Source organism: Setaria italica, chromosome IV (genome assembly GCF_000263155.2).
Source record: "Setaria italica strain Yugu1 chromosome IV, Setaria_italica_v2.0, whole genome shotgun sequence".
Lineage (NCBI taxonomy): Eukaryota > Viridiplantae > Streptophyta > Magnoliopsida > Poales > Poaceae > Setaria > Setaria italica.
Genome location: NC_028453.1, coordinates 22825872 through 22845357, shown reverse-complemented (window position 1 = coordinate 22845357; position 19486 = coordinate 22825872). Strand labels below are relative to the sequence as shown.

Sequence of the window (19486 nt, the reverse complement as noted above, 5' to 3'; positions counted from 1 at the left end):
GAGTTTGAACCTTAATATGTGTGCGTACCTTATAAACAGGAACGGAGGAAGTAGTACCAATAATTCTAACAAGAAGGGAAAAATCAATTGTCAGTATCTTTCCCAACCATAGCAAGCCTAATCTGAAAAAAGGGATTTTTCTGCCATAATATTGGAGGTCCTTCTGTATTTTGCAATTCATCTCTTTTGTGATGCACTAATAAGAATGAAAATTGGTTGGTGGCTAAATGCCTGAACCACAAGACCCCTATCCTGCCCAACAATCCTAACCAGGGTCATTCATAAAGAACATAATATTGCTTGTCAAATTCATCAACAAAATTATTACAAGTTCAAACTGATCCTAAAAGAAAGAGGGAAGCTGGATTTTCAAATGTTCCACTATGCAGAGTTTACAGATTTTCTGGAAATATTGGAATATCTCAACTTATTCAGTTGGCACTTAGATTTCAGCTATTCAGGATGTTAATTGTTTGGAAAACAAAATATCTTGGTTCATTCTTCTTGAGTTTTATCCATAGCAGGTGCGGGGGAGAAAACCGGATGGTGCGGAAGAGGAAGCAGAATCTCAACAGCAGCTACAGCGAAGGAGGCCCGAGAGCACACCGCATGAGGACACCAGAGCGACGGCATCTGAATTGGACAGGGAGGAGCATGTATGGCAGCAGCTTACCGGCGATCGAGCTTAAGAATGAAGTCGCTGATGAGCGGCTTGGATGGCATGGTGAGGAGCCCGCAGCAGGGGGCCGCCGGGACGCGACGGCGAGCGCGAGGGCGGCGTGGCGTTCGTGGGTGGGGGAGCGAGAGAGGGAGGTCGGGCGCCGCAGCGGCCGTGGAGTTGGAGGCTTGCGAGCAGGCATCCAAGGCCGGTGGGTCGGCCTTGCCGGCGGTGGCCTGTGCGGCGGGTCGGTGTCGCACCCTAGGCTAGTGATGCCGCCACGAGGAAGGAAACGGGAAGCGGGTGAAGCCGTCTTCGAGGAGGCGGGAAACCTGGGTGTAGTGTGTGGTGTAAAGGGAGTGGGCGGGCGCCGCTTGTGGACCCAGCCGGTCAGTGAGGGAGTATGTGGGTGGTTTATTCCCCGAACTTGTAATGCTCAACACATGAACTCTTTTATCAGAAACTAATAAACGTACAGAGGATGTCCGGTTCTGTGGTTGTTCTTCGATTCCATCTAGTCTTCTCACGTCGCTGGCGATCATCGACGGCCACATATACGACAGTCGGGGACGACAGCCGATGGTCGTGCTCGGTCTTCATGGGTTGGGCTATGCGGTGTTTGGCCATAAGCCATGGCGTGGAGAGCGCGAGGGGGAGAGAGTGGCGCTCAGCCCTCAGCCATGATCGCGGGCCGCGCTGCGGCCGGCGGAGCGGGAGGGGGAGCGAAGGTGCTGCGGCAGTCAGGGGTGGGGAAGCAGGAGGGGAGCTCGGAGCACGTCGATTTTGGGCGCAGAGGGTACAATGGGCAGGTAGGTTCGCACGCGGTGAGGAAAAAAAACACCTTTTCGGCAAGAACATCCCCCAACTCGCAATTTTTATTGATCTGCACCCTCTCCCACACCTTCAAAGCCTTACAAGTGAGTCCAGCATGATAGGTACGATGGACCCAATCTTGATGAGAAAGATTTTCAATTATTTTCAATCTTTATAGTATAGATAGATAGGTACCCGCGGTCCTATCACCCTCACATGCTTTTGTGCACCTCACTCCTTCATCGTCAGCTTGTATGTACCAGCTAACACTATAAGACTCTACATCTTTCCCTACAATTTTCTACAAATAGCCTACAGTATTAGTATCTATTAGTGTTTTCTTTCCGATGGTCAACAATTTTCTAAGTGTGGTTCTTAGATTTCCCTACAATTTTTTCAAATTGCCAACAACATAATCCCCCACAACATCATTCTTCAAAGTTTTGTAATTAGTAAACAAATATACTAAAAATGTTGGCCACTTGTGACTGTTGGGAAAAATAACAACTCTTGTAGTGAGAACCAGAAGGACCCGCCGCATGGCGAAGGGCCTGCGCGTGAAGCGGTGAGCTAGGGCCAGGTATGCCGTCGTGCACCGGTTCGGGGGCTTCGTGGCGAACGCAGACGTCGGCAAGCAGCCAGCGCAGCTCGACGCCAGGCTACAGGAGACCTACACCTTGGCGCGGTACTACAACTCGCTGTTCGAGTTCAGTGGTAGGGTCAACGAGATATGGATGCTCTTTGATGGTGCAAAGGTGAGCTCTGACATCACCTAAGCCTGTGAGCCTCGATATCATTTGAGGATTGGACGACCCAGGTTGAGCTATCTGTTAATAGTGATATGAGGGAAGGGCTTTATTAACTCCCTCATCATCCTAGGTGGTTGGACTATGTGGAGGCATCTAATGATTGTGCATTCGACTGTACGACCCCAAGCGTTGCTACAGCACCGGTTTTGGCAAAGGGTGAAATCCAATTGTGGAGCATGCCAGGAGCTAAGGGGCTCTATCTGCTCACTGCTAGGGGAGTGGCTTAAACTATAATTTTAAGAGCTCTATCTGCTCACGGCCGGCTCCTCTTGGCAAGCATAAAGATAAGGATAGTTTGCAATATATATCTCTCATAAAACATAACAATAGTGTAAAAAAACTAAAAACAATAACCATTATGATTAACTCAAATAAAAATATAAAAATATAATGCTTCAGTACTTTGTAAAAACTATTATAATTACCTCAAATAAAAATATAAAAAATATAATGCTTCAGTGCTTTGTAAAAAACCATCCTCGGGTATTTCTTGATGCAAAATCTTCAAGAACAGTATCAAAATTAATATCGTCTAAAATATCCTTCTCCATGCTGCACATAGCCAAGCCATTCAATCTTTGTTGTGACATAGTTGATCTCAAATAATTTTTCAATAGTTTCAATTTGGAGAAACTTCTTTCGACTGATGCTACTATACCCGGAATAGTTAAGAGAATTCGATATGCAATGAAACATTTGGGTAGCAATCTGCAGCTTTAACAAACTGAAGAATCTTAGGTCCTGGCATCAATTGTTCTGGCAAAGATACTTGCAACACTTTTAATTCAGAGAAAAAATCATCCAAGTCAACATCAGACTTGTTGTCATGAGAAAAAGATTTTGCAAATGTAGTGTAGCACTTTCGTAGATCATTATCATCCAAGGACTTCAGATTTTCTAAGTTGAATAAGAAACCAAATATTTCTTCAAATTTCTTTAGCTGTTCAAATTGACTAGTCAATTAAGCAATTGCAATATCAACAATAACTAGCTAAAAGTTGTAATTCATCAGTTTCATCATTTTGTTCATCAAAATGCTTCTTTCTTTTACCTTGACGTTTTGTAGGAAATTTTGGTTCTATGTTCATACTAGATGCAATGGATTTTGCAGTCTCCATACTAGCATTGAAGCCTTCTTCTCTGTACTTCTGGAAATATGAGATGACCCCTTCAATTTGTTTGAGAGTAGCATCTAAGCACACAATCTTAGATTGTAACTTTTTGCTCACCATGTTGATAGTAGATAAAATATCATTCTAGATAACCATACCAACTATAAATTCAAATTTCTCAAGTGCAGTTACTAATGATTGAGCATCACTTACTGTTTTTGATCATCAGTAGCAGTTCTTTCCACTTCCTTCAATGCTGATGTTATTTGTGGGGCTTCATACCTGATAGATTGACACTCTTTATTCGAATCTCCAAATGAGTATCACACAAGGGTTTGACAGTAAATCTCTCAACATTATTAGTCAAAATTTTCCTCCTTTTAGTAGAGCGTGCAAACAAATAATATATTCTTTGTATAACACCAAAGAATGGAATAGTTGTCTTGCAAGATTTTGCCATATCACAAAGAGTGAGATTCAGACTATGAGATGCACATGGCAAATATAATGCTCTTGGATTAATTTCAAGCAAATGTGTCTTCACACCTTGATGTTCTCCCTTCATATTTGAACAATTGTCATAACCTTGACCTCTCACATCATCTATTTGAACCCTTAGATAATTTTCTAGAGTAGTAAGCATAAGAAAAATGTCTGCCACTAGGATCACAAGGGAATTGTAGATCCATTTCTCTTACAGTTCCTTTCTCAATTAAGATATCTTTTTTGCTATTGTCAAGATTTTTCCTATATTCTAGGATCAAAAATAGTCAAAACTGAATTTTCTTGCTCATCAATATTTGCAGTTTCAGTATCATCTGAAGGTTGTAAAGTGTCACCTCCCGAAGCCTGAGTATGATCATTGGCATCAGCTTCAACATTAAAATTATGCTCTTCTGTAGTACCTTCATTGGTATCGACTTCTGCAACTTGTTCCTGCCCCTGATCTTCACTGACTTCACCATTATTTGAAACTGGAAAAAACTTATGTAGAGCACCTCTCTGCGATTCTATGAACTGATCTTCTTGGTTTCTTTTTTTTCTTTTCTGAGTACCCGACAAATGCTTCTTCGGCAACATCTATCATATTCAAATAAATACATTGAATTAGAAATTTTAATCATACCACAATCGGTATAAACATAGCACATAAAAAAATAAATAAGAAAAAAATTGGAAATACTAATCAATCGGTGTGTCGTTTACTGTGACGATCAAACGAAACGTTGCCTGCGGGCTACGGCACACGGAAGCAAAAGGCACTGCTCCTTCAAGGCCGTAAGTGCGATTGTGCCAAGATTCTCCTTCAAGACCATAAGGCAATGCTCCTTCCACACAAGTGACGAAGGATGGAATTACTACACGAAGAAATAATATTAATTATATGATTGCTTTTTGGTGAAATTGACAAAAAAGAAAATGAAGATTGAACTTCAAATAAGCGCTCGCCTCTAACCCTGACAGCGCTCGCGGCTCGCCTCTGTCCTATGACGCGCCCCTGAATCCCTAACGCGCTCCAGATGCCACACTCGGCGCTTGCCTCCTACACCCGCGCGATGATGGCTCTGATCGCCTGATTAGATCGGCGGCGGCATACGTATACGTATACGGAGTCAGGGAGGGCACAGGCACAGAACAATTAGGTAGGTCTGATTTGGCACGGACGAGAGGCAAGCTGTAGTTGTTACGCGGGCTATTTACAAAAGCCGAAACAAAGTCGACCAATCAAATTATATGTACTAATTAGCAATATGGTTTTGGACCCCTAGCTTCGTGGATCCCAGGCGGTGGCACGGCCAGCCCCACCCCTAGAGCGGCCCTGGTTAAACTCTGGTTTTAGTGGTCAGGTCTTCAGGCAATCGGGTTTTTTTGTGTGTCTAGTGTCTATGTATGGCTCTTCTTCTCCTATTAATACAATGATACGCAGTTCTTCTACGTGTTCGAGAAAAAGTATGTATCTATAAGGTCGAATATTCTTTTTTCCCCATCGAATGAATAGTTTAAGCTTAACAGCAGCTCAAGTAAATGTTTTTTTTGGCATTTGAATTTACTTGCTAGAAGTTTCTTTCGTTTTCCATGCAAAAGAAAATGCTTTAGTATTATATAGTATGTATATTGGGCAACAAATGTGTAAGAATTTTCTCTCTCCCGTTGCGACACAGACACATTAGCTAGTTTGAATAGTATCAATTGCTCGGTATACCCCCAAAGGGCACCCAAACTGACCAAAATTTGTAAAAAAAAAAACTGACCAAACCGACTATGGTAATGTATCCATGCAATTGACCGCTCTACAAACTGACTCTGTTCAAATGGATTTATTTGCAATGTCCGTTATAAACAAACCGACGAGCAGCAGTCTAAACAGTCTAAACCGATGGTCAGGGAGACCAAATCGGTGGACTCAACTTTTAGAGGTATTTGCAATTTAAGATCAGGTTTTGGGATAAGAAAGGTTAGCTGATATTTTAAGTCAATACAGATTGCCCCTACCTTTCCACATCTCAATCCCTGGCTCACAGGTATTGCTCAGCTATCATACTCAATAGAATTTCATCATATAATCTGATATCAGTACAAGCCACCATACTACCAGTAAAGAGTTAAGGTTGATGACGGGCACGCACTATTTCTTTGCTTTCATGTTTCGGTCAAAGCACAGGTCTTCATTGCTGCTCAAACACCAGATATCTGCAATTTTGGAACGCCTTGTTGCGTTTGCTGTGCTAGCACTTAATGGCATAGCAGCAAGGCTACTGTGGAATAGAAATTCAGCTTGTTATCACCACCAGTCAATTTGTTGGGCTGCACAGGAGAATTTTTCAGTCTTCTGTCACCATTGCTTCCTCTTCACCAGGACTTGCACGTATTTCCAGCTGTGAACTATTGTTCATTTTAAAGTACTGATAGTAATAGCGCAGTGTTACCATGCGAAAGAATGCTGCAGAAAGCGATGATTAAATGTTAGGTTTGTCTAATACGTGCTGATAAACAACAGAATTTTTTTTTACTTGTGTTGATTGCAATTTGAGGAGTCACACTACATTGCTTAAAAAATAGAAGACAATAATAATATGAAGCAGATGAACTAATTTACGTTAACACAAATGAGAGTTGATTACATGCATTCTAAAGAATGAAAAGTTACGGTATCCACCGTGTCATTCTACCTTTGTTTTAAGTCAAATTATCTTAAGTTTGACCAAGTCAATATAGAAGACTATCAACATCTGTGACACGAAATATGTATATTATGAATCTAATGTTATTTTTTCAGTATTATATATGTTTGAACTTTTTGTAAAAATTGACCAAATTTAAGATGGTTTGACTTAGGACAATACAAGAATGAAACTATTTTTTGGGATGGACAAAGTACGGTGCTGGATGATTTTGCTGCTGGTCCTTGTGGGGGTGCAGCTGCTATACTGGTCCGTGTGCTGCTGGTCCTTGTGGGGCTGCAGCATATGCTTGCTGCAGCACCACTTTGTTAACTACTTTTAGGGTAGGACAGTCCTAGGCATCTTAGACTAGATAGAACAACATCAAATGCATCTTAGACTAGCATATGCCTTGATATTTGGCTAGTTGGCTGCTAGACCAGCTATAAATATGTATTCCCAACCCTTTGTTGGATATGGTATTGTGGAAAGAAAACACAGAAAATTATCCCAAGTCTTCTTAGTGCCATCCTCTCGATGATAGTCACAATTCAGATCCTAACAACTGGTATCAGAGCCGTACTATCCTGTAGCTTGAACATCTCCTGCTCACATTCCTCCCCAGCCAGCCTTCGTCCCCAGCCGGTAGCAGAAACACCAGTTGTCCCTGCTCACTCCTCTCCTCCTACGCAGACGAGCAGCAGCTCGTCGGAAGCAGCCTCTTCCCCACGCAGCCCCTCGGTGGTGCGCCATGTCCGCAGGACAGTCTTAGCACTCAGTCGCCTCGAGCACGCTGCGTCGGGAGGAGGCTGAGCTCGCTGCGGTAGAGGAGCATACCCGAGTGGTGATAGAGACCGCTGCGGTGGCAGCAAGGACGTTGAGGCTGGCGGCGGCGGAGCTGGCTGCAGTGAGGGCGGAAGTGGAAGCGGTGGCGGTGGCAGATGCTGCGCGTGCGACGGCAGCGGAGATCGAGACTCTACGTGGCGGTAGCATCAGCAGCGCTACCTCTGCCGATGGCGGTACCGACGTAGAGCTCGTGCTAGCAAGGGAGGCGGCGCAGTGGGCAACCGCACACCCCCGTGGGTGCGGCGGCGGGAGCCCAGACGGGCATGCACGCGCCGGCGGCACTCCCGACCGGGGGGCGCGCGACGACCATGTTCTTGGCGGACATGGTGACCGCGACTCCCAGGGTGACCCGCACATCGACCTCGCACTGGAGGTCCAGCGATTGCGGGAAAGGGCTGCCCAGCTGGAGGCGGAGATGGCATTCGATCGGTGGCGCGGCGGCCAGGTCAACAGAGAGTGCGGCCCTTACAGGCAGCGCGGCTCTCCTTCCCGGACCACCGTCATGGTCACCACGAGACCCAGGCTTTTGTTACGGAAGTTGGCCCCAGTGGTGGGTGGTCTACCCTCACCAAGACCAACTACGTCGAGTGGGCCGTGGTGATGAGGGTGAGGCTCCAGGTGCGGCACATGTGGGAGGCAGTCTGGTACGGTGACGTTGACTACGATGAGGATCGACGGGCGCTGGACATCCTCATCACTGCAGTCCCGCCCAAGATGCAGTTCTCGCTTTCCTAGAAGCGGACTGCCAAAGGGGCTTAGGACGCCATCGCTGCAGCACGCATCGGCAGTGACCGCGCCCGCAAGTCCACACTGCAGGCACTTCGCAAGGAGTGGGAGAACCTAGACTTCAAACCAAGTGAGGATGTTGATGACTTTGCTCTTCGTCTCAACATTCTGTTGCAGAAATGGTGTAGTGCGGCGACGACACATACGGTGAGGAGAGAGCTGTCGAGAAGCTCCTCCGCTGCATACCTGAGAAGTACAAGCAGATCGCTAGCTCGATCGAGTCTCTGCTGGACCTCTCCAGGATGTCGATCAAGGAGGCGATAGGTCGCCTCAAGGTCGTCGACAGCGATGAGTCACAGCCTCCCTCAGGGCCTGTCATCATTAGTGGGAAGCTCCACTTCACTCAGGAGCAGTGGGAGGTCCGCCAGGGTGATCGGAAGAAGGGGGAGCCTTCTTCCTCGAGAGGCGGCCACAAGCGCGGCAAGCCGCACAAGGCGCCGAAGGCGCGACGAGGTACCGAGGGTGGTGCGCGAAGAGGCGCCCAGGGTGGTGCTGGCGGCGTGCGAGGAGGTGCCCAGGGAGGTGCCACCGGTGAGCACAGGCCACCACGAGACGACGTGTGCCGCAACTATGGCAGGCTTGGCCATTGGGCCAAGGACTGTCGACAGCCAATACATGGCTAGGCTCACGTCGCACTGGCATTGGCGGAGGAGCTGGCTCTGCTCCTGGCACATGCAAGCATCGAGCTATCTCCAGCGGCATCAGCCACAGCGGCTCTCCTCCACCTTGATGAGCCGAGGGTACACGCCTTCCTCGGCGATGGCTCTAGCAAAGATAAGACTGAGGGGTGGTGCCTCAACACCGGCGCTACCAAGCACATGACCGGTCGGCGGGAGTTCTTCACCGAGCTTGACTCTAGCATCCGAGGCACCGTCAAGTTTAGGGATGCCTCCAGCGTAGAGATCAAGGGCGTCGGCTCCGTCATCTTCATCACTGAGTCTGGAGAGGACAGGCTACTCACTGGAGTGTACTACATCCCCGCACTGAGGAACTCTATCATCAACCTTGGATAGCTGGAAGAGAACGGTTCGCACGTGGTGATCGACGATGGAGTCATGAGGATTTGGGACCGCCGTCGTCGCCTTCTTGCCAAGGTAACCAGAGGCGCAAAACCGACTCTACATCCTTAATATGCAGGTGACACAACCCTTCTACCTCGCTGCTCGTCGGGACGACGAGGTATGGCAGTGGCATGAGCGCTTCGGGCACCTTCACTTCGAGGCCCTGAAGCGGCTCAGTGCCAAGGAGATGGTGTGAGGTCTACCATGTCTCGATCACATGGAGCAGTTCTGCGATGTCTGTGTGTTGACAAAGTAGAGGCGGCTTCCTTTACCCCAGCAGGCGAGCTTCCGAGCCAAGGAGCGGTTCGAGCTCGTGCACGGGGACTTGTGTGGCCTGGTGACACCGGCCACACCCGGAGGACGATGCTACTTGTTGCTGCTTGTCGACGACCTCTCTCGCTACATGTGGGTGATGGTCCTCGGCAGCAAGGGGGAGGCTGCGGACGCCATCAGACGCACGCAGGCTGCTGCAGAGGTGGAGTGCGGCCGCAAGCTGCGCGTGCTGCGCACCGACAACAGCGGCGAATTCATGGCGGCTGAGTTCGCGTTGTACTGTGCTGATGAGGGCATTCAGCGCCACTACTCCACGCCGTATAGCCTGCAGCAGAACGGCGTCGTCGAGTGGGGCAACCATATGGTTGTGGGGATGACTCGAGCCCTCCTCAAGCAGAGGGGGATGCCGGCTGTTCTTTGGGGAGAGGTGGTGGTGATGGCTATCTATATCCTCAACCGCTCGCCTACCAAGACGCTCGACGGCAGGATGCCATACGAGCCTTGGCATGGGCGCAAGCCGGCGGTGTCCCACCTGCGGGTCTTCGGCTGCCTCGCGTTTGCCAAGGAGCTTGGCCACATCAGCAAGCTTGACAATAGCAGCACTCCAGGAGTGTTCATCGGCTATGTGGAGGGTTTGAAGGCCTACCGCATTCTCGACCCGGAGACACAGTGTGTGCGCATAGCACGCGATGTTGTGTTCGACGAAGGGCGAGGATGGGCGTGGGACAAGGCGGTGGATGACGGTTCGACTCCGATGTATGACGACTTTACTGTTGAGTACGTCCACTTCGAGGGAGCTGGGGGAGTAGGCAGCTCTTCTTCGCCGAGCGTGCCTACCCTAGTCCCTGAACCTCCACCGACTCCGACGCCTGCTACTCCAGTAGCGCTACGCTCTCCAGCCGCGACTTCGGCTGCGACGAGATTCTCACCGGCACCACCACAACCGGCGACGCCACATACTCCAGCACCGACGACCACTCCTCCAGGCACGTCTACTCCGACACCAGCTCATGTCAAGCACAGCCTAGTGCAGTTCGCTACTCCGCTCTCTCACGACGAGGAGCGCATCGACGCGTACCACGACAGCGAGCAGTTGCGGTACCGTATGATGGAAGACCTCCTCGGCGAGCAGCCGGTGCTGGGACTCGTGTCTCACGACCTGGAGGCACAGTTGCACCTTGCGTGCGATGACGGCGAGCCTCGGTCTTTCACGGAGGCCGAGAGACACGCGGCATGGCACGCCGCGATGCAGTCGGAGATGGACGCGGTTGAGAAGAACCGCACCTGGGAGCTTGCTGACCTCCCTCGTGGTCACCACATGATCACCCTTAAGTGGGTGTTACAGCTGAAGAGGGATGAAGCCGGTGCCATCATCAAGCACAAGGCTCGCTTGGTGGCACGCAGGTTCATGCAGCAAGAGGGGATCGACTACGATGATGCTTTCACCCCCATGGCACGGATGGACTCCGTGCGACTCCTCTTTGCGCTGGCCGCCCGGGAAGGCTGGCGCGTTCATCACATGGACATCAAGTCGGCGTTTCTTAACGGCGACTTGAAGGAGGAGGTCTACGTGCACCAGCCGCCGGGTTTTGTGATCCTCGGCAAGGAGGGAAAGGTGCTGCGCTTGCGCAAGGTCCTCTATGGCCTGCAGCAGGCACCGAGGGCGTGGAATGCCAAGTTGGATTCCACGCTCAAAGGGATGGGCTTGGAGCAAAGCCCGCACGAGGCGGCCATCTACCGGCGGGGCAATGGAGAAAATGCCCTGCTGGTGGGTGTCTACATCGACGACTTGGTGATCACCGGCACCAAGGATGCGGAGGTGGCGGCGTTCAAGGAAGAAATGAAGGCCACCTTCCAGATGAGTGACCTAGGGCCTCTCTCCTTCTACTTGGGGATCGAGGTGCACTAGGATGATTCCGAGATCACGCTTCGACAGACCACCTACGCCAACACGTCGTGGAGCTAGCTGGGCTCACCGACTGCAACCCAGCTCTCACTCCTATGGAGGAGAGGCTGAAGCTGAGCCGCGACAACACGATGGAGGAGGTAGACGCTACGTAGTACCGGCGTCTTGTGGGGAGCCTTCGCTACCTCACCCACACACGACCCGACTTGGCATTCTCCATTGGCTACGTCAGTCGGTTCATGCAGCGACCGACGATGGAGCACCAGCAGGTCGTAAAGAGGATCGTCCGCTACGTTGCGGGGACCCTCGACCACGGTCTCTTCTACACGAGGTGCCCCGGGGCAGCACACTTCATCGGGTACAGCAACAGCGACCACGCTGGTGACATCGACACTAGCAAGAGCACGAGCGGGATTCTCTTCTTCCTCGGCAAGTGCCTCGTTAGTTGGTAGTTGGTCAAGCAGCAGGTTGTGGCGCTGTCCAGCTGTGAGGCCGAGTACATAGCAGCCTCCAATGCTTCGACTCAGGCGCTTTGGCTTGCCCGATTGCTCGGTGATCTCCTTGGCAGAGACACTAGAGCGGTGGAGCTCAGGGTGGACAGCAAGTCCGCTCTGGTTCTTGCAAAGAACCCCATTTTTCATGAGCAGAGCAAGCACATTCGGGTGAGGTACCATTTCATCCGAGGCTGCTTGGAGGAAGGAAGCATCAAGACGAGCTACATCAACACCAAGGATCAGCTTGCGGACCTACTCACCAAGCCTCTTGGGAGGATCAAGTTCCTTGAGCTCTATTCCAGGACCGGGATGGTCCAACTTTCCCACAAGACGACGCACAAGACTTAGGGGGAGAATGCTGGATAAGTCTTGCTGCTGGTCCTTGTGGGGCTGCAACTGCTGTACTGGTCCCTGTGCTGCTGGTCCTTGTGCTGCTGCAGCTGTTTTGTTGACTGGAGGACAGTGGGGCTGCAGCATATGCTTGCTGCAGCACCACTTTGTTGACTGCTTTTAGGGTAGGACAGTCCTAGGCATCTTAGACTAGATAGGACAGCATCAAAGGCATCTTAGACTAGCATATGTCTTGATGCTTGGCTGGTTGGCTGCTAGGGCAGCTATAAATATGTATTCCTAACCCTTGGTTGGACATGGTATTGTGGAAAGAAAACCCAGAAAATTGCCCCAACTCTTTCTAGTGCCATCCTCTCGATGAGAGTTACAATTCAGATCCTAACATATGGCACTAACAAACACTGAATAAAAAGAAGAGGTAGTAATCACATAAGACCCCTTTTTAACTATAAGATTGATTAAGTTCCAACTACAATACAGAACAAATAATCTATAAAAACACATAATTTTGAGGGACTTTTCATGTTGATTTGTTTGATGCTTAAGCCACATATCTACACTGGCACAACACATCATCGATTTGAGCTACATGTGTGCTTCTAAGTACTTTCCAAATCTCTAAAGAATGTTATTGTGGAAATAATCATGATCCTAGAAACAGAACTTTACAATTAATTTTAACACGTATATAGATTTAACAAATATAACTATGGCACCATTAGTAAATTTTGGAGATAAATTCACCCTTGATGTCAATACAAGCATCTACAAAAAGTTCTCAATTCTCTTATCATTCTTTTGGCTTCGGAAATATTGAAGCATCGCAATGAGTTTGTTCTAAAAGGCACCACCCCAAATGTTAATTTGTTGGTTCAGACAATTACAGATGAGGGACCTCTCTGGTGTACTGCAGGATCCAAGGAGCTCAAAGCTTTTGTTGCTGGATAATCTAGCTGTTTTAGTCTAATTCCTGTATTGATCATAGATACTTTCCTCTTAATGGTGCCTGTGTTCTAAGCCTGAGCCAGTGACAGTGTGTGTAACTGTGTATGTGTCTTTGTAAGTGTCTGAGCGCACGCTGTTTTTAGGGGTTTTCTTGTACTTCGTCCTATTCTTCTAAATGAAATGATGTGCAGCTCTATTGTGTCTTTGAGGTTTCAGCTTGCTGTCATGGTCACCATGACCTTCAGTATATGTTTCTGTCTTTCAGATATATAAGAGGCATCACATCACCAGTATATAAGAGGCATCATATCAAAATAAAAATAACCATACCCAGTTTTCATGATCGTGCAAAATTTAAGCTTCTCTTTATTTGCAATTGAGTAAATAACTGTTGGTGGTTTGGTATTTACAGTACTTCTCTACCTAACGCAAATTCCTCGAGTATGACCTAGCCACTGCCATAACTTTCAGTTTTCTGGATCCTACAATGGAGCAAACCCATATGACAAGGTGCTTAACAAGATAACAGTGTTCAGATATTACATCTTACGGCACCATTATAAGGATTATCTAAGCAGCTAATATGAGCTTGTTGTTTCAGCCAAACAAACTATAAACATCATACCTGCAAGGATGTGTGTCTTCAGACTAATCAAGTTCCAGAAGGTAGTCACTGCAACAGTCATAACAAGCTTCTTGCGTGGACAGGATCTCCATGCATTTAGAATCTTGTCCAGGAAGCATTTGGTTGTAAACACAAGCAATGATTCTGAACATTTACAAGGCACATCAAGCAAAATAGGCAATGTTACCTACCTTCTGTGTGAACCTGACTGGAATAGCAACTATAGAGTTTTGGAAGTGTAAAACAACAAAAAAATTCTGCAAGTACTCCCAACTTTTCATCATACTTAAGATGATATACCATTCGAAAATTTGACTCTTGTTTCCAATTCAATCATGCCTGTTGCCAAAAGCCTCTGTATTGTTAGCAGATGACCAAATTTAGCACCAAATAGAAGAAGAGGAAACACCTAAGATTTCAGGAATCAGATATCATGTAATCATTTAATGAAATCCTTATCATTTTTCTCAAGAAAGTAAAGCAATAAATCAAATGCAAGGCTTACTTTGAGAGTCATTGACGGTTCACCTGAAAAAACCAGTTAGGTCATAGATAAGAGAGTGTTAGCAACTGGCAAAACCGCTTGGACAGCATGCAGTACATCTTCCTCGGTCAACTGGAATTGTCTTACAGGTTCCCGCTGTCTTACAGTTTGAGGATGAAAATTCAAAAACACAATAATTCACGGAACTAGCAAAGATGTAAAAGGTTACCAAATTGTACCTCTGAAATACAGAATCCTTGAAAAAAGCTAAGCCTAAGATCATAACACCAAAGTGGCAGCCCACTGAGATTGGACTGCAAGTTAGAAGCCAATATCAAACACTATATTTATAATATGTAACTTGTGGAACAATATCCCGATAAAATACAACACAAATTGCACATGCCTAATGTTTAACCCTCTTGAAAAAGTTGACGAGATGAAAAGCATGGATCTCGAGCCAAACCAAAATGCTGATCTAGCGCAACATTCTTCCACATTACCAAGTCAGCAACCATCTCTGAAAGACCTTTCAAGCCATTCTGCCCTTCATTATTTGATCCTGTACATAAAAAGGAATTAACCAGCATTGTAGAAAACTGATTGGCAGCTTGACAATAATACCACAACAAGGTACATCAAGAAGACTGCAAAGAACAGTTGCATGGTAAACTACACAAAAATCCATTTGTCACATTAAATCATTAATGATTTACAAGATCAGAAAAAATGATTGTGTATTAAGGAACGGTGTGCAGAAATAGGTTTTGATATTTTTGGGTAACCAGAAATTCTGAACAAATACCAGATAATAGCCCTGTTTGGTACAACGGTCGGGAGAAGCGCTTCTCAAATAAGCTGCACTAATATGGAAAAACTGCTTCTCTGATAAGCGGGTCTAATCCAACTTCTGCGTTTTAGTACAAATGGGAGCGGTAGGGAGAAGCGCGGCCAGGAGAAGCTGCAAAAAAGCGTCCCGTTTGGCTAGTAGTTTCAGCTTATTTTGGCCATAAGCAAGATTTAAGTTGTTCCAAACAGGACCAATATGTTGGCTTTTAAGTCAAGAACTTGCATACATAATACTTGATGTTCCTTTATAAAGTCTGAAATGTGCACCGAAAACCATATGATTGAATATTCTTTTATGTAGAACATGAATAGTACAATGCCAAAGGAATGCAATTTGCAACTTAAATTTTAACTTGTTTATTGAATTAAGAGGTATAAAAATTCATCTATTGATTAAGTAACTGAAATATATGTATAAAGACTATATAATAGGAGCCAAAACAAAATTATCCAATCCTATTATACAGACTATATAATATCACCTTCCTAACTCGGCGGGTTAAAATAGGAAATAGCATAGGAATTCTATGAAAAAAAACATCTGGTACTTAATCCTCTCTTCATGCGATCTTGTAAAGACATCATTGCCCTTGATCTCCCTCCATCACCGACATCAACCTCACACGGTCAAAACCCCACACGACCCCCCAAATCATGCCCAAAGTCACCGCCTTTACATTCTCCTGGCAGCTCATGCATGCATAACATGGGTAATGATCAAGCCACAGCACTTGCAGGACTGCGCAGGCAAATCATGGATGGCATCACACATTCCAAGCCTCTGGTGGGTGTCCATCCCCTTGCAGATCAGCATGTGCCAATGTATACTTACCAGACTCAACTGCAGTTCCCATATTTGCATCTCCTGCCAAGTGCAAGCCATTGCAACATTTCCATCTCCTACCCAAGGATCGGGTCGCAGCAACAGCATGAGCAACATAGTAGTGGCTAGAAGAAATGGCGCCACTGGCTGCAATCGAATTTTCCTGATGTCCTAAACTGCTTATAAGGAAGTCAAGTCATAAAGAGATTACCCGCAAGGGGCTTCTTCTTGACCACATTCAGCAGATCACAGGATACATCGAGGCACATGATTGTCGGCAATGATGACTTTGCCAAGATGACATTCTACATGGTGTATCTCTACACGTGTTTGACGTTCCAGGCACTCTAACCACTGTACCTATTAACATCAGGTAAACTTGTTGACGCCAGATTTTGACACGCATGAAATCGACACCAAGGGAAGAAAGGATTGGCCGATGCGGCAGATTGAAAGGTCACGACTAGGAATCAGCCGATTGGCGCTACAGTGTTTTTGCGGATGGAGTTGATGGAGATCGGCCGATTGGAAGGCTGGAGCGATTGGGCCAATATGGGCTTAAAGTGGATTAGAGAAAGAAGATAGAGAAAGATCGGCCCATGGGAGTACGATAACCAACTCCGATATGAGTTGTACTTGTAAATATTCGTTTTCATTTAAAATTAGAGATAGATCCTAGTCGGTTAGAAAATTGGTTGTAACAGGCTATAAATAGCCATCTTTAGAGATTTGTAAACAACACATCAATCAATACAACAATCTACTATTTCCTTGTACTTTACTTTCAAGTCGGCGACTTCGCCAATACTTTTCTTCTTTCATGAGTTCGTACGGGTTGGCGGGGCTGCATCGACACGATCTCCAGCCGATTCTTTAAGTTCCGTTTATCGAGTAACATTTAAGCTTTAACTTTTGGCGCATCGCCGTTATTTCGTTTAGATATTCACAAGTTATCGATATTTACTAGAGTTATAGGTTTTATCTATTGTTTTAGTTTTATCACCAGTTATCCAGCTTGAGGTTTGAACTATCAACTCTATTTGTGTTACTTTTCATTCATGATTATCGCATAAGCCGATTAGATCTATTTTAAGTGTTGCTTCTGTAGCTTTGTTTAGTCTACTCTTAGTAGTTTTCTTCGCAATCACTACGTGATTGTCGGCTGTACCATAGCCGATTATCTTTATATAGCAAATCGGCCGATTCGCTGATACGCTTTTTCGAGATCGGAACCTTAGCCGATCGAAACCCCTGGAATTTTACACATTTTCTTCCTTGCCAATCAACAGGTCAGATTGGCTGGCACGCCGTGCGAACAGCACCAGGGCGATCACCCGAACAGGAGCTAAGCAGATTCTCCCAGGTCGTGTGTCCAACGCTGAGGGTCAATCGGCTGACTTTTAGCGCCAACATACTTTTGGCACGCCCGGTGGGACCACCTCAACATCCACCATGTCAAGAGCAATCGAGATCTTCGAAGACAACGTCATCGAGGTGACAGAAGCAGATCTCAAGGATGACTAGAAAGAAGAGTTGGCAAATCAAATGGAACAATACCGGAAAACATGCTTGCAATCTTTCAGTCGTACCAGGAGCGGGGAGACCGTCAAGAAAGCTCCTTTTCCGACTCCCCGCCAGATCACCATCGCTGAGGATTCGGCCAAGATGTCCGACATGATCCAACAGTCTGTCTACCAGGCCTTCATCGATCAATCCCCGGTGATGGCCAACACGGTGTACAATGCCGTCATCAGCTCCCTGGCTAACGGCGTATCTCAAGGATATCAGGGGCCGGCATACGCCCCACCCATCGCAGCCCTAGTTAGGAGCTTACCGGGCACATCTCAATCGGCTCCTCAGCCGATGCCGACACAGCATGGAGGACACAACACTTCACTGCCTTCAATGCATCCAGGATACAACAGTGCGCCATGTTTTCAATCACAAGCACTGCTGCAGCCTGCTCAAGTTTCCTCCGTGCAATCATTGCCATCAAACTCAGTGCCTTTGGGGGCACCATCGACAGCAGCCGTTTTGGATCAATCGGCCGGCTATGGAGGCTCTCCGATCCAGGCACCATTCCAGTCGGCCACCCGACCGACGGTTCCATAGTATCAACCGGCCACGTCAGAAATTGAAAGGGGGGCAGACGCTGCTGAGGCACTCCGAGGTGCGGCACCGATGATACTGTACGATGAGATGGCTGGTTCGCTGCGCCATCAAATGTCAACGACTCAGCTGGCCACGTTGCCGCAGAATCCGCCGCACGCTTTGATTCATCACCCGGTCATCCCACCGCCGATCCACCAACATGTGCCGATTCCCCAGCCAGTAATTCATCAGCAACAAGTAGACTGGACGGCAGGGATAGCAGAGGTGATTCAAGATCAATTCGGGTTGAAGCCAAAGGTACAAACTTACACGTACAAAACGCCATACCCGCCTGCCTACGATCTATTGCTGTTTCCCCATCGGTGCAAAGTTCCCGACTTCACTAAGTTTTCGGGGCTGGATGACACCTCAACTGTAGAACACGTAAACAGATTCATCATCCAATGCGGGGAGACAGCTACACAGGATGCTCTGCGAGTGCGTCTGTTCTCATCGTCCCTGTTTGGGTCGGCTTTCCAGTGGTTCACTACGCTACCGCCCAATTCCATCGTCACCTGGGCTGACCTAGAAAAACAGTTCCACAAATACTTCTACGTGGGAGTCCATGAGATGAAGCTCTCAGATTTGACCAATCTCAGGCAGAGGAGCGACGAGCCCGTGACCAATTATGTGCAAAGGTTCAGGGAAGTCAGAAACAAATGCTACACCCTAGTCTTGACCGATGCGTAGCTGGCCAACATCGCATTCCAAGGCCTCCTGCCACATATGAAAGAAAAATACGCTTCCCAGGAGTTCGAGAGTTTGAGTCAGATCGTCCACCGATTGTCCGGTCAAGAAGTACGCCCCTTTGATCAGCGAAGAAATTTTCAGAAGAAGGTGGCATACTTAGAGGGATTTGAATCTGAGGAGGAAGTGGAAATCGGCCTAGCAGAGTAGGTTAAAGGAAAAAAGCCGATATCGTGTCCTTTCAGGAAAAAGGAACCGGAGGCGTTCGGTTTTGACACATCAAAGGCCGACAAAATTTTCAACCTACTTCTCCAAGAGGGGCAGATCAAACTCTCACCTTATCATACGATCCCATCGGTCGAGCAGCTAAAAAAGATGAAGTATTGCAAATGGCACAATGCCACGTCCCACGACACAAACGAGTGCAAAATCTTCCACCAGCAGATACAATCGGCCATCGAGCAAGGTAGGCTCAAGTTCGAGGTCCTGACAAAGCCACCAAAGCCAATGAAAATTGATCAGCACCCTTTCCCCACTAACATGGTTGATACGGGAAAAAACGCACTTCAAACCAAGGTGCTGACGTCGGAATTGGCTAAAAGGAGCGGCGCTGTGGACCCTAGGAATCAAGCTACGGTCGAAGACGTCAAGG

The 19486-nt window shown here is 47.3% G+C and overlaps 1 protein-coding gene across 1 annotated transcript in view; it reads left to right on the top strand.

Moving 5' to 3' along the window:
• Positions 1 to 1338: 1338 nt before the first annotated feature.
• LOC111257069 overlaps positions 1339 to 19486 on the top strand; it is a 53758-nt gene continuing 35610 nt past the window's right edge. Inside the window, exons 1-8 of the mRNA XM_022826101.1 lie at positions 1339 to 1454; positions 2052 to 2226; positions 8314 to 8628; positions 8809 to 9165; positions 9323 to 9436; positions 9503 to 10851; positions 10924 to 11338; positions 11671 to 11873. Of these exons, the coding sequence (XP_022681836.1) occupies positions 1339 to 1454; positions 2052 to 2226; positions 8314 to 8628; positions 8809 to 9165; positions 9323 to 9436; positions 9503 to 10851; positions 10924 to 11338; positions 11671 to 11873 (3044 nt within the window). The remainder of the gene's footprint in view (positions 1455 to 2051; positions 2227 to 8313; positions 8629 to 8808; positions 9166 to 9322; positions 9437 to 9502; positions 10852 to 10923; positions 11339 to 11670; positions 11874 to 19486) is intronic.